General features: G+C 58.8%; 1 protein-coding gene across 1 annotated transcript in view; it reads right to left on the bottom strand.

Moving 5' to 3' along the window:
• Positions 1-2,243: 2,243 nt before the first annotated feature.
• naa10 (N-alpha-acetyltransferase 10, NatA catalytic subuni) overlaps positions 2,244-14,015 on the bottom strand; it is a 12,451-nt gene continuing 679 nt past the window's right edge. Inside the window, exons 2-7 of the mRNA XM_070869011.1 lie at positions 13,946-14,004; positions 12,385-12,430; positions 9,931-10,046; positions 8,626-8,670; positions 6,615-6,699; positions 2,244-4,676 (exon numbers count right to left, since the gene is read on the bottom strand). Of these exons, the coding sequence (XP_070725112.1) occupies positions 4,392-4,676; positions 6,615-6,699; positions 8,626-8,670; positions 9,931-10,046; positions 12,385-12,430; positions 13,946-14,004 (636 nt within the window). The 3' untranslated portion in view covers positions 2,244-4,391. The remainder of the gene's footprint in view (positions 4,677-6,614; positions 6,700-8,625; positions 8,671-9,930; positions 10,047-12,384; positions 12,431-13,945; positions 14,005-14,015) is intronic.

The raw sequence follows: 14,015 nt of genomic DNA on the forward strand, positions 1-14,015 counted from the left end.
CAATCACAGGCAGCGGCCCCCGCCCTCGGCCAATCACAGGCAGCAACTCCCGCCCTGGGCCAATCACAGGCAGCGGCCCCCGCCCTCGGCCAATCACAGGCAGCAACTCCCGCCCTGGGCCAATCACAGGCAGCGGCCCCCGCCCTCGGCCAATCACAGGCAGCGGCCCCCGCCCTCGGCCAATCACAGGCAGCAACTCCCGCCCTGGGCCAATCACAGGCAGCAACTCCCGCCCTGGGCCAATCACAGGCAGCAACTCCCACCCTCGTTCAATCAGCAACCCGCCCACCCAATCAACACCCACCCTCCCCCACAGCCAATCACATTACAGCGGTTGCCGCACTCGGCCAATCAACACCCGCCTCCCACCCACGCTCGCCATTGGATCCGGCCCCGTGGTGGGCGGCGCTGAGTGCCACGTGGGGTGAGCCGTTGGCCTGACAGGCGGCACAGCCAATCGGAAGCCGAATCCTGCCACTCACGCTCTGCGGGCGACCAATCAGATTCCGGATCTCTCTCCCCCCGCCCCCACACAAACCCTGCCCCCTGAAGCCAATGTGAACATCAACAATTCCACTTCATACCTCCATTCACTCACTCCCTCCACCTCCAACTCTCTCACTCCCTCCCTCCCTCTCCATCTCTCACTCCCTCCATCTGTCACTCCCTCTACCTCCAACTCTCTCCCTCCCTTCATTCACTCACTCCCTCCCTCCATCTGTCACTCCCTCCACCTCCAACTCTCTCACTCCACCTCCATCTCTCACTCCCTCCACCTCCAACTCTCTCCCTCCCTCCACTCACTCCCTCTCCATCTCTCACTCCCTCCATCTGTCACTCCCTCCACCTCCAACTCTCTCACTCCCTCTCCATCTGTCACTCCCTCTACCTCCAACTCTCTCCCTCCCTCCATTCACTCACTCCCTCCCTCTCCATCTGTCACTCCCTCCCTCCCCATCTCTCACTCCCTCCATTCACTCACTCCCTCCATCTCCAACTCTCACACTCCCTCCCTCTCCATCTGTCACTCCCTCCCTCCATTCACTCACTCCCTCTCCATCTCTCACTCCCACCACCTCCAACTCTCTCACTCCCTCCATTCACTCCCTCCCTCTCCATCTCTCACTCACTCCATCTGTCACTCCCTCTACCTCCAACTCTCTCCCTCCCTCCACTCACTCCCTCTCCATCTCTCACTCCCTCCACCTCCAACTCTCTCACTCCCTCCCTCCCTCTCCATCTGTCACTCCCTCTACCTCCAACTCTCTCCCTCCCTCCATTCACTCACTCCCTCTCCATCTCTCACTCCCTCCATTTCTATCTACTACTCCCTCCCTCTCCATCTCACTCCCTCTCCCTCCAACTCACTCCACCCACCACCCTCATCCTTCACTGAATTTTGAAGTGTTGTAATGTGGGAAACGCCAATTTGCGCACAGCAAGCTCCCACACACAGCGATGTGATAATGACCCGGATCGTCTGTTTTAGTGATGTTGGTCGAGGGATAAATATTGGCCCCAGGACACCGGGGAGAACTCCCCCTGCTCTTCTTCCAATAGTGGCCCCGGGATCTTTTACATCCACCCGAGAGGGCAGAGGGGGCCTCGGTTTAATGTCTCATCCCGAAATACAGCCTCTCCGACAGTGCGGCACTCCCTCAGTACCGCCCCTCCGACAGTGCAGCACTCCCTCAGTACTGCCCCTCCGACAGTGCGGCGCTCCCTCAGTACCGCCCCTCCGACAGTGCGGCGCTCCCTCAGTACTGCCCCTCCGACAGTGCGGCGCTCCCTCAGTACCGCCCCTCCGACAGTGCGGCGCTCCCTCAGTACCGCCCCTCCGACAGTGCGGCGCTCCCTCAGTACTGCCCCTCCGACAGTGCAGCACTCCCTCAGTACTGCCCCTCCGACAGTGCGGCACTCCCTCAGTACTGCCCCTCCGACAGTGCGGCACTCCCTCAGTACCGCCCCTCCGACAGTGCGGCGCTCCCTCAGTACCGCCCCTCCGACAGTGCAGCGCTCCCTCAGTACTGCCCCTCCGACAGTGCGGCGCTCCCTCCGTACTGCACTGGCAGCCTCGATTATTCTGCTCAAGTCTCTGGAGTGGGCCTTGAGCCCACAACCCTCTGACTCAGAGGCGAGTGTGCTACCCACTGTGCCAAAGCTGACACTTTAAAAGAACGTGGGGCGCACGACACTCGCATCTCCCACTGAATAAAAAATGAGACACACACATACAACAGAGGCACCGTTCAATGGCGTTTATTTGGCGTTTACACTGTGGAGAGGGGACCTGCCGCTGCTCAGGTTACTAACCTCGCCGGGGGGGGGGGGGGGGGTGGGTGGGCGAGTTTTGGAACGTTTCCAGCCTCGTCGCTTCCGCTGGGCGCAAGGGCGCGAGGGCGCTCGGAGAGGGACGTGTGTCCGGGGATGGAGGGGGAGAACCGTGTGCGAGACAGACCCAGCCCCGCGTCGACTCCCTGCTTCACGCTGCTCGTCGCGCTGTTAGCGGCCCGGGAGACGCGGGGCGGAGAGCGAGCGAGCGAGCGAGCGATCACCGGCTCGCAATCGGGTCTTGGGGGCGCCGTGCGCTGTTTCGGTTGGGGCGATGCCGCGGGGCCTGGAGGATTGGGGGGGGGGGGTGAAACAGCGGTCTCGAATGGCACGGCCTGTACGGCAGCTGTCCCACGACCTCCCCGGCTTGGAGAGAAGCTGCTGGGCAGGCTGGGCGCCGATTCGAACTGGTGGGAAGGTACCCAGCCCTCGGCCTACAGGGAACGGCGCATCCTCGCGGAGGGGAGAGGCTGATAAAGGCCAGGGTGCGGCCTCAACTGGAGTACTCTGTCCAATTCTGGGCCCCCGCACTTTAGGAAGGGTGTGAAGGGCTTGGAGAGGGTTCAGAAAGGATTGGCCAGAATGGTCCCGGGGGACGAGGGACTTCAGTGACGGGGAGAGACTGGGGAAGCCGGGGCTGTTCTCCTCGGAGCAGAGAAGGTTGAGAGGAGATTTGATCGAGGTGTTCTCAATCACGAGGGGGTCGGGACAGAGCAAGATCGAGGGACACTGTTCCCATTGGTGGAAGGGCGGCGAACCGGAGCGACACGGAGGGAATGGTAGCATAGTGGTAATATTGCTAAGTTAGTCATCGAGAGGCTTGGATGATCTCAGTGACAGGAGTTCAAATCCCACCATGGTAACTGTGAAAATTAAATACCTTTTCTTTTCTATGTTTCTATTACTACTCGGGGGATCAAGGGTATGGTGAGAAAGCAGGAATGGGGTACTGAAGTTGCATGTTCAGCCATGAACTCATTGAATGGCGGTGCAGGCTCGAAGGGCCGAATGGCCAACTCCTGCACCTATTTTCTATGTTTCTAATGCGATCGGCAGAAAGGCCACACGAGGAACAACTTGTTTTCCGCAGCGAGGGGGTCAGGATCGGGAACGCGCTGCCCGAGAGGGCGCTGGAGGTAGACTCAATCGCGGCTTTCAAACGGGAGTTGGTTAAGTTCCTGAGGGTAAATAATGTACAGGGCTACGGGGGGGGGGGGGGGGGGGGGGGGAAAGGGCAGGCGGAGTGGGGCTGGCCGAGAGACAGCACGGGCCGGAGGGCTCGAACGGCCTCCTCCTGCGCTGTAACCGTTCTCGGCAGAGGGGGGGGGTCGGGGGGGGGGGTTCTGATATGGAGTGTGGAGGAGACGCCGGGAATATTCTGGAGGGGCGCACGAACGTACAAAGACCGGTCCGCCCCAAGGGGAGGAAGTGCATCCGGGAGGGCGCTGAGCACCTCGAGTCTCGTTGCCGAGAGCGTGCAGAAACCAAGCGCAGGCAGCGGAAGGAGCGTGCGGCAAACCTGTCCCACCCTCCCCTTCCCTCAACCACTGTCTGTCCCACCCTGTGACAGGGACTGTGGTTCCCCGTATCGGGCTGCTCAGCCACCGAAGGACTCGTGTTAAGAGCGGAAGCGAGTCTTCCTCGATCCCCAGGGACTGCCGATGGAAGAGGAGGATGGTAATGGCAGGGAGGGGAAATGATCCGACTTACAATGGGCCGGTGCCGGTGGTGCGTAGCAGAGTGGGAAACAGACACTGGTGTTCAGAGACCGGCGGTGCACTCCCGGCGGTGCAGCGGTAGATGGGGGTGATGCGGCAGACAGCCTGTGATACCCCAGGCTGCACCCCAGGGCGGGGTAACGAGCGGGAGCTCCGACTGAAGAAAGCCACTGGGCCGGCGTAGGGTGAAGGGTTGCAGGGGAGGGAGGGAGGGAGGGAAGGGGAGGCGAAACACAAAGTAGGTGAGTCCCGGCGACTGGGGGGGGGCAGGGGCTGTGCGGGCGGGACAAGGGTGGGACGGACGGTCCTGGGGTTTGGGGGGGCGCGTCGAGCTGCCGTGCGTTACGACGCAGAGTCCGAGGCCTCCGAGCTGTCCTTGACATCGGTGCTCTCCGTCGCCTCGCTGAATTCGCTCACGTCCCTGCTGTCGCCGCTGTCCTCCGCCCCGTTGCAGGCCCGGCCCCCGGGGGCCGGCGTCGCTGCCGCCCCGCCGCCCGACACCCCGCCCCCGCACCGCTCGTCGCGGCAGCAGTCGGCGAGGTGGTTAGACCGGTGGTGGGCCCGGTGATCCAGGGACCCCAGCACCACTGGTTTCAGCCTCTCCCTCGTGTCCGCTTGTTTCCTGAACTGGAGGAAAAGCCAACGGCAGTGAAGCGGGTCCCCGGAACAGTGCATTACCGCTCCCCGGCAACACCGCCTCCCGCCCCGGCAATACCGCTCCCCGGCAACACCGCCTCCCAACCCGGCAATACCGCTCCCCGCCCTGGCAATACCGCCCCCCGCCACGGCAATATCGCCTCCTGCCCCGGCAATACTGCTCCCCGGCAACACCGCCTCCCGCCCCGGCATTACCGCTCCCCGGCAACACCGCCTCCCGCCCCGGCAATACCGCTCCCCGGCAACACCGCCCCCCGCCCCGGCAATACCGCTCCCCGGCAATATCGCCCCCCGCCCTGGCAATACCGCCTCCCGCCCCGGCAATACCGCCTCCTGCCCCGGCAATACCGCTCCCCGGCAACACCGCCCCCAACCCGGCAATACCGCCTCCCGCCCCGGCAATACCGCCCCCCGCCCCGGCAATATCGCCTCCTGCCCCGGCAATACCGCTCCCCGGCAACACCGCCCCCAACCCGGCAATACCGCCCCCCCGCCCCGGCATTACCGCTCCCCGGCAACACCGCCTCCCGCCCCGGCAATACCGCTCCCCGGCAATACCGCTCCCCGGCAATATCGCCCCCCGCCCCGGCAATACTGCTCCCCGGCAATATCGCCTCCTGCCCCGGCAATACCGCTCCCCGGCAACACCGCCCCCAACCCGGCAATACCGCTCCCCGGCAACACCGCCCCCAACCCGGCAATACCGCTCCCCGGCAATACCGCTCCCCGGCAATACCACAATACCACCCCGACCATCCCCCCTCCCCCCCAGAATATTGCCCTCTTTTTTCCCCTTCGGAATATGGGGACTCTGCCTGCCCCACAGCCCCCCAACGAGGGTGCAGGGTTTTTAAAACAATATTCGTTCATGGGATGTGGCCGTCGCTGTACGAACCCATCGGCTTCACGGATGGCCTTTCGGGAAGGAAGTCAGCCGCCCTTACCCGGTCTGGGCCGATGTGTGACTCCAGACCCACAGCAGTGTGCTTGACGCTTAACTGCCCCCTGAAATGGCAGCTGACCACCACCTTGAGGGCAATCAGGGCGAAGTACCCAAGGGAACAGGAGCGGGAGTCGGCCATTCGGCCCCTCGAGCCCGCCCCGCCATCCAATCAGATCGCGGCTGATCTTCGACCTCAACTCCACCTCCCCGCCCGATCCCTCGATTCCAAAAAATCCATCGATCTCAGCCTTGATTCCTCTAATTCTGCCCCCCCTGATTATAATCGCTCCACCATCGGTGGCCGTGCCTTCTGTTGCCTGGGCCCCAAGCTCTGGAACTCCCTCCCTGAACCTCTCCACCTCTCTTTCCTCTGTTAAGACGCTCCTTAAAACCCCCCTCTGTGACCCAGCTTTTGGTCGCCTGCCGTTAATATCCGCTTCTGTGGCTCGGGGTCAAATGTTTTATTCTCACAATACCCCTGTGAAGCACCTTGGGACGTTTTGCTACGTTAAAGGCGCTATATAAACAGAAATTATTGCTGCTGTTGAATACACTCAAAGACTGAGCCTCCACAGCCCTCTGGGGCAGAGAGTTCCAAAGATTCACCTCCCTCCGAGTGAATAAATTCCTCCTCATCTCAGTCCTAAATGGCCGAGCCCTTATCCTGAGACTGTGTGACCCCTGGTTCTAGACTCCCCAGCCCCGGGGGGGGAAACACCCTCCCTGCATCTACCCCGTCTATCCCCGTTAGAATTTTGTACGTTGGATGGGAACAAATGCCGGCCTTGCAAGCGACGCCGATATCCCATGAACGAATGAGACACCGGTCACCCCCGCCAGCCTTCTCGCTTCACGGGTAACGAACCCCAACCCAGCCGGCTCAGTGGGGGAGAACCGCTTCGCACTGCGGGGGGGGGGGGGGGGGGGGGGGGGGTGCAGGGGGAAACAGATAGAGACGCACAAACCTCGTCGGCCATCAGCGTTAAATCCCTCTTCATGGCGTATGCATCCTCCCCGTCTGCGTAGTACTTGGGCTCCACCTCACTGATCCTGCACGGGGACAGGGGCAAAGGCTTGTGAGGTTACCCACTTTAGAAGAAAAAATAGAAAAGCAGAGTATTTTTCGAACCGGTGACAGGTTGCGAAATGTTGCTGTTCAGGGGGAACCTGGGTGTCCTTGAAAGTTGGCCATGCAGGTACAGCAGGCGGTGAAGGCGGCAAATGGCATGTTGGCCTTCATAGCGAGAAGATTTGAGTATAGGAGCAGGGAGGTCTTACTGCAGTTGTACAGGGCCTTGGTGAGGCCACACCTGGAATATTGTGTTCAGTTTTGGTCTCCTAATCTGAGGAAGGACATTCTTGCTATTGAGGGAGTGCAGCGAAGGTTCACCAGACTGATTCCCGGGATGGCAGGACTGACATATGAGGAGAGACTGGATCGACTGGGCTTATATTCACTGGAGTTTAGAAGGATGAGAGGGGATCTCATAGAAACATATAAAATTCTGACGGGACTGGACAGGTTAGATGCAGGAAGAATGTTCCCGATGTTGGGGAAGTCCAGAATTAGGGGTCACAGCCTAAGGATAAGGGGTAAGCCATTTAGGACCAAGATGAGGAGAAACTTCTTCACCCAGAGAATTGTGAACCTGTGGAATTCCCTGCCGCAGAGAGTTGTTGAGGCCAGTTCGTTAGATATATTCAAAAGGGAGTTAGATGTGGCCCTTATGGCTAAAGGGATCAAGGGGTATGGAGAGAAAGCGGGAATGGGGTACTGAGGGAATGATCAGCCATGATCATATTGAATGGTGGTGCAGGCTCGAAGGGCCGAATGGCCTACTCCTGCACCTATTTTCTATGTTTCAATGTACACCAATCACTGACATTTAACAATCAGGTACAGCAAGCACTTAAAAAAGCAAATGGTATGTTGGCCTTTATTGCAAGAGGATTTGAGCACGAGTAAAGACGTCTTACTGCAAATATATCGGGCCCTGGTGAGACCACACCTGGAGTATTGTGTACAGTTTTGGTCTCCTTACCTCAAGTTAGAGTTAGGGAGGGGTGTAGGGGCTGGAGGAGGTTACAGAGATAGGGAGGGGTGTAGGGGCTGGAGGGGGTTACAGAGATAGGGAGGGGTGTAGGGGCTGGAGGAGGATACAGAGATAGGGAGGGGTGTAGGGGCTGGAGGGGGTTACAGAGATAGGGAGGGGTATAGGGGCTGGAGGAGGTTACAGAGATAGGGAGGGGTGTAAGGGCTGGAGGAGGTTACAGAGATAGGGAGGGGTATAGGGGCTGGAGGAGGTTACAGAGATAGGGAGGGGTGTAGGGGCTGGAGGAAGTTACAGAGATAGGGAGGGGTGTAGGGGCTAGAGAAGGTTACAGATAGGGAGGGTTGTAGGCTGGAGGAGGTTACAGTGACAGGGAGGGGTTTGGGGCTGGAGGAGGTTACAGAGATAGGGAGGGGTGTAGGGGCTGGAGGGGGTTACAGAGATAGGGAGGGGTGTAGGGGCTTGAGGGGGTTACAGAGATAGGGAGGGGTGTAGGGGCTGGAGAGGGTTACAGAGATAGGGAGGGGTGTAGGGGCTGGAGGGGGTTACAGAGATAGGGAGGGGCGTAGGGGCTGGAGGGGGTTACAGAGATAGGGAGGGGCGTAGGGGCTGGAGGGGGTTGCAGAGATAGGGAGGGGTGTAGGGGGTTACAGAGATAGGGAGGGGTGTAGGGGCTGGAGGGAGTGACAGAGATAGGGAGGGAGATACAGAGATAGGGAGGGGTGTAGGGAGGGAGATACAGAGATAGGGAGGGGTGTAGGGAGGGAGATACAGAGATAGGGAGGGGCGTAGGGGCTGGAGGGGGTTACAGAGATAGGGAGGGGTGTAGGGGCTGGAGGGAGTGACAGAGATAAGGAGGGGTGAAGGGAGGGAGATACAGAGATAGGGAGGGGTGTAGGCGAGGCGAGAGCCGAAGAGTACTTACTGGAAGTTCAGCGTGTTCGAGTAAAGATGCAGAGCGGCTCGGTTGCTGTGAGGGAGAATTAAGAAATCAGATAAACAAGAATTAAAATTCTCTCGGCATCGATCCAACGCATATCAACACCCATCAGACACTCCAGAATAATGTTCCACAGGCGTCGGAATGACAAATTCAGCCTCTCCAGACATGACGATTCCATTAATGCGAGGAGGGAGCTTGTAGGGGGTCGAGTGTGGAGAGTGGACACTGCCTCTCTGAACCATCACTCCCCTCATCGTCCCAGGCTCCACAACAGCCAACTCACAGAGAGAGGGGCGGTACCGAGGGAGCGCCGCACTGTCGGAGGGGAAGTACTGAGGGAGTGCCGCACTGTCGGAGGGGCGGTACCGAGGGAGCGCCACACTGTCGGAGGGGAAGTACTGAGGGAGTGCCGCACTGTCGGAGGGGCGGTACCGAGGGAGCGCCGCACTGTCGGAGGGGAGCGCCGCACTGTCGGAGGGGCAGTACTGAGGGAGCCCCGCACTGTCGGAGGGGCAGTACTGAGGGAGTGCCGCACTGTCGGAGGGGCGGTACTGAGGGAGCGCCGCACTGTCGGTGGGGCAGTACTGAGGGAGCCCCGCACTGTCGGAGGGGCGGTACTGAGGGAGTGCCGCACTGTCGGAGGGGAGCGCCGCACTGTCGGAGGGGCAGTACTGAGGGAGTGCCGCACTGTCGGAGGGGCAGTACTGAGGGAGCGCCGCACTGTCGGAGGGGCAGTACTGAGGGAGCCCCGCACTGTCGGAGGGGCTGTATTTCGGGATGAGACATTAAACCGCGGCCCCGTCTGCCCTCTCGGGTGGATGTAAAAGATCCCGGGGCCACTATTGGAAGAAGAGCAGGGGGAGTTCTCCCCGGTGTCCTGGGGCCAATATTTATCCCTCGACCAACATCACTAAAACAGACGATCCGGGTCATTATCACATCGCTGTGTGTGGGAGCTTGCTGTGCGCAAATTGCCGTTTCCCACATTACAACAGTGAGCGCCCTCCGATAGTACGCCATTGGCTGTAAAGCATTTTGAGACATCCCGATAAATGGGAATCTTTCTCTCTTACCAAGGGCTGATCACGGACTCTACAGCAGCCAAGACTGCCCACCAATTTGAGTAGGAAAGTGTGGGCCCTCCCAATCTCCCTGTCCACCCCATACCAATCGTCGAGCTCCCTCCGTCTCTGGGCGCCCCCCCTCTCGCGTCTCCGGGACCCCGTCTCCCCGTCCCCCTCGCTGTCACAGGGACCTGACGCACTCCCACCCAACGGCTGACAGTACCTCTTCCTGACGTGCAGGGACACGTATCGGGCGTTGAAGTTCTCGATCATGGCTCTGGACGCCTGGTCCATCAGCTTCTGGGCCAGACCGAGCCGCCGATGGGACCTCTTCACCGCCTGGGGGGGGGGGGGGCAGAAGGAGCAGGACACAAAGGACATATCGATAAGATGGTTAAGAAGGCATACGGAATGCTTGCCTTTATTAGCCCAGGCATAGAATACAAGAGCAGGGAGGTTATGCTTGAACTGTATAAAACCCAAGTCAGGCCGCAGCTGGAGTACTGCGTGTAGGTCTGGTCACCACATTATAGGAAGGATGTGATTGCACTGGAGAGGGTACAGAGGAGATTTACCAGGATGTTGCACTGGAGAGGGTACAGAGGAGATTTACCAGGATGTTGCACTAGAGAGGGTACAGAGGAGATTTACCAGGATGTTGCACTGGAGAGGGTACAGAGGAGATTTACCAGGATGTTGCACTAGAGAGGGTACAGAGGAGATTTCCCAGGATGTTGCACTGGAGAGGGTACAGAGGAGATTTACCAGGATGTTGCACTGGAGAGGGTGCAGAGGAGATTTACCAGGATGTTGCACTGGAGAGGGTACAGAGGAGATTTACCAGGATGTTACCGGGACTGGAGAATTTTAGCGATGAGGAAAGATTGGAGAGGCTGGGGTTGTTTTCTTTGGAACAGAGGAGGCTGAGGGGAGACCTGATTGAGGTGTATAAAATGATGAGGGACTGGATCGAGTGGATAGGACGGACCTGTTTTCCTTGGCAGAGGGGTCAACAACCAGGGGGCACAGATTGAAAGTAATTGGGGGGAGGTTTAGAGGGGGTTTGAGGGGAAATGTCTTCACCCAGAGGGCGGTGGGGGTCTGGGGAGGAACTCACGGCCTGAAAGGGGCGTAGAGGCAGAAACCCTCACCACATTTGGACGTGTGCTCGAAGTGTGGTAACCCACAGGGCTATGGACCCAGAGCGGGAAAGTGGGATTAGGCCGGGATGGCTCTTGGTCGGCCGGCGCAACGCGGACACGATGGGCCGAATGGCCTGCTTCTGTGCCCTGTGATTGTATGATTAGATAGGTCGAGGGGCCATACATCACAAAGTAATAACTCACCCCCTTCCCCCCCCGCCTCCGTAAGCGCGGGTTGTAGACACTGGGCGTCAGAAGGCCATTCAGCCATGAAGGGCATGACAGTGTCTCCCATCTGGAGTGGAACACACTACCTTACACCTCCCAGCACTGTCACACAGTCTTCCATTGGAATGAGTGCAGTGCCGCACGGCCGCCAGTAGAGGGAGCTCGGACACCTCAGCAATTGGGGCACAGGAGAGAGACAGAGACAGAGGGCAGAGAGAGAGAGAGAGAGACAGAGAGAGAGACAGAGACAGAGACAGAGGGCAGAGAGAGAGAGAGAGACAGAGAGAGAGACAGAGACAGAGACAGAGGGCAGAGAGAGAGAGAGAGAGACAGGCAGAGAGAGAGAGAGAGACAGAGAGAGAGACAGAGAGAGAGAGAGACAGAGAGAGAGACAGAGACAGAGACAGAGGGCAGAGAGAGAGAGAGAGACAGAGAGAGAGACAGAGACAGAGACAGAGGGCAGAGAGAGAGAGAGAGAGACAGGCAGAGAGAGAGACAGAGAGAGACAGAGAGAGAGACAGAGACAGAGAGAGAAAGACAGAGAGAGAGAGAGAGAGAGAGGGACAGGCAGAGAGAGAGACAGAGAGAGAGAGAGAGACAGAGAGAGAGAGAGAGAGACAGAGAGAGAGAGAGAGAGACAGAGTGAGAAAGACAGAGAGAGAGAGAGAGAGAGAGAGGGACAGGCAGAGAGAGAGAGAGACAGAGAGAGAGAGAGAGACAGAGAGAGAGAGAGACAGACAGACAGACAGAGAGAGAGAGGGACAGGCAGAGAGAGAGAGAGACAGAGAGAGAGACAGAGAGGGACAGACAGACAGAGAGAGAGAGAGAGAGGGACAGGCAGAGAGAGAGAGAGACAGAGAGAGAGAGAGAGACAGAGAGAGAGACAGAGAGAGAGACAGAGAGAGAGACAGAGAGAGAGACAGAGAGAGAGACAGAGAGGGACAGACAGACAGAGAGAGAGAGAGAGAGAGAGAGACAGAGATAGACAGAGTGAGAAAGACAGAGAGAGAGAGGGACAGGCAGAGAGAGAGACAGAGAGAGAGAGAGAGAGACAGAGAGACAGAGTGAGACAGAGTGAGAGAGAGAGACAGAGTGAGAGACAGAGTGAGAGACAGAGAGAGAGAGACAGAGAGAGAGACAGAGACAGACAGAGACAGAGAGCGGGGGACAGAGAGAGAGAGAGAGAGAGTTAGAGAAAGGGATCGAGTGGAAGGAGTTTAGACCGACATCAGCCCCACTCCCTCGTCTCCTCTCACCCCCTCCCCGTCCGCCCCCCGCCCCGGGCGAGTTGCAGCCCGTCTCCGTACCAGAGAGGTGATGTGTCCGTGAGGAACGTCGTCAGGATCTTCTTCCCTGAAAAAAAAACACACGTGTTTAAAATCAAGACGGCCGTGGACGGTGCGATGACATCGGGGGGAGGTTTATAAACACCCCAGGGTGCAGTGACTCAATGCCCCACAATGGTGGGGGAGGGGGGGGAGGAAAAGAGGGCTCCCGGGTCCCACTCTGCGCCCCGCTAACGTTAGACGCACCTGCCCCCGTGGGGTACGGTGGATCATCATCGGACAACGGGTCACGGGGCGATGGGGACAGGCAGTCAGGAACTGAGCCTCCGGAAGGGACAGGAGGAGGCCGTTCAGCCCCTCGAGCCTGTTACATTAGGGACAGGAGGGGGCCGTTCAGCCCCTCGAGCCTGTTACATTAGGGACAGGAGGAGGCCGTTCAGCCCATCGAGCCTGTTACATTAGGGACAGGAGGAGGCCGTTCAGCCACTCGAGCCTGTTACATTAGGGACAGGAGACCGTTCAGCCCCTCGAGCCTGTTACATTAGGGACAGGAGGGGGCCGTTCAGCCCCTCGAGCCTGTTACATTAGGGACAGGAGGAGGCCGTTCAGCCCCTCGAGCCTGTTACATTAGGGACAGGAGGAGGCCGTTCAGCCCCTCGAGCCTGTTACATTAGGGACAGGAGGAGGCCGTTCAGCCCCTCGAGCCTGTTACATTAGGGACAGGAGGAGGCCGTTCAGCCCCTCGAGCCTGTTACATTAGGAACAGGAGGAGGCCGTTCAGCCCCTCGAGCCTGTTACATTAGGGACAGGAGGAGGCCGTTCAGCCCCTCGAGCCTGTTACATTAGGTACAGGAGGAGGCCGTTCAGCCCCTCGAGCCTGTTACATTAGGAACAGGAGGAGGCCGTTCAGCCCCTCGAGCCTGTTACATTAGGGACAGGAGGAGGCCATTCAGCCCCTCGAGCCTGTTACATTCGGGACAGGAGGAGGCCATTCAGCCCCTCGAGCCTGTTACATTAGGGACAGGAGGAGGCCATTCAGCCCCTCGAGTCTGCTCCACCAATCAATGAGATCGTGGCTGATCTGTATCTTAACCCCAGCTACCCGCCTTGGTTCCATAACCCTGAATACCCTTCCCCAACAAAAATCAATCGATCTTAGTCTTGAAATTTCTAATTGACCCCCGACCGCGACAGTGTTTTGGGGGAAGAGAGTTCCAGATTCCCACGGCCCTTTGTGTGAAGAAGTGCTTCCTGACATCACAAGTGAATGGCCGGGCTCGAATTTTAAGGTGACGAGCCCTTGTTCTGTACTCTTTCCCTCCCCCACCCCACCAGAGCAAAGTTTCTCTCTATCTACCCTGTCGTAATCCTTTAAGCATTGTTAATGCCTCGATTGGATCACCCTTAATCTTCAGTACTCGAGGGAACATAAGAAATAGGAGCAGGAAGCGTGGGAGGGGGCTGGTGTGGAGCACAAACCCCGGCACGGAGCGGTGGGGCCTAACAGCCCGTTTGTGGGCCGTACACACTGCGGAATTCTCTGCACTTGAACCGATCGGACACGGGGCTGCCTGTCACTCACATTTTAGCCAGAACGTAGCCAACGATCTTTCCGTTCTCATCCTCGGCGATGTAAGAGAGCTGGATGGCGG

The sequence above is a fragment of the Pristiophorus japonicus genome, chromosome 32, assembly GCF_044704955.1.
Source record: "Pristiophorus japonicus isolate sPriJap1 chromosome 32, sPriJap1.hap1, whole genome shotgun sequence".
In the NCBI taxonomy this organism is placed as follows: Eukaryota; Metazoa; Chordata; class Chondrichthyes; family Pristiophoridae; genus Pristiophorus; species Pristiophorus japonicus.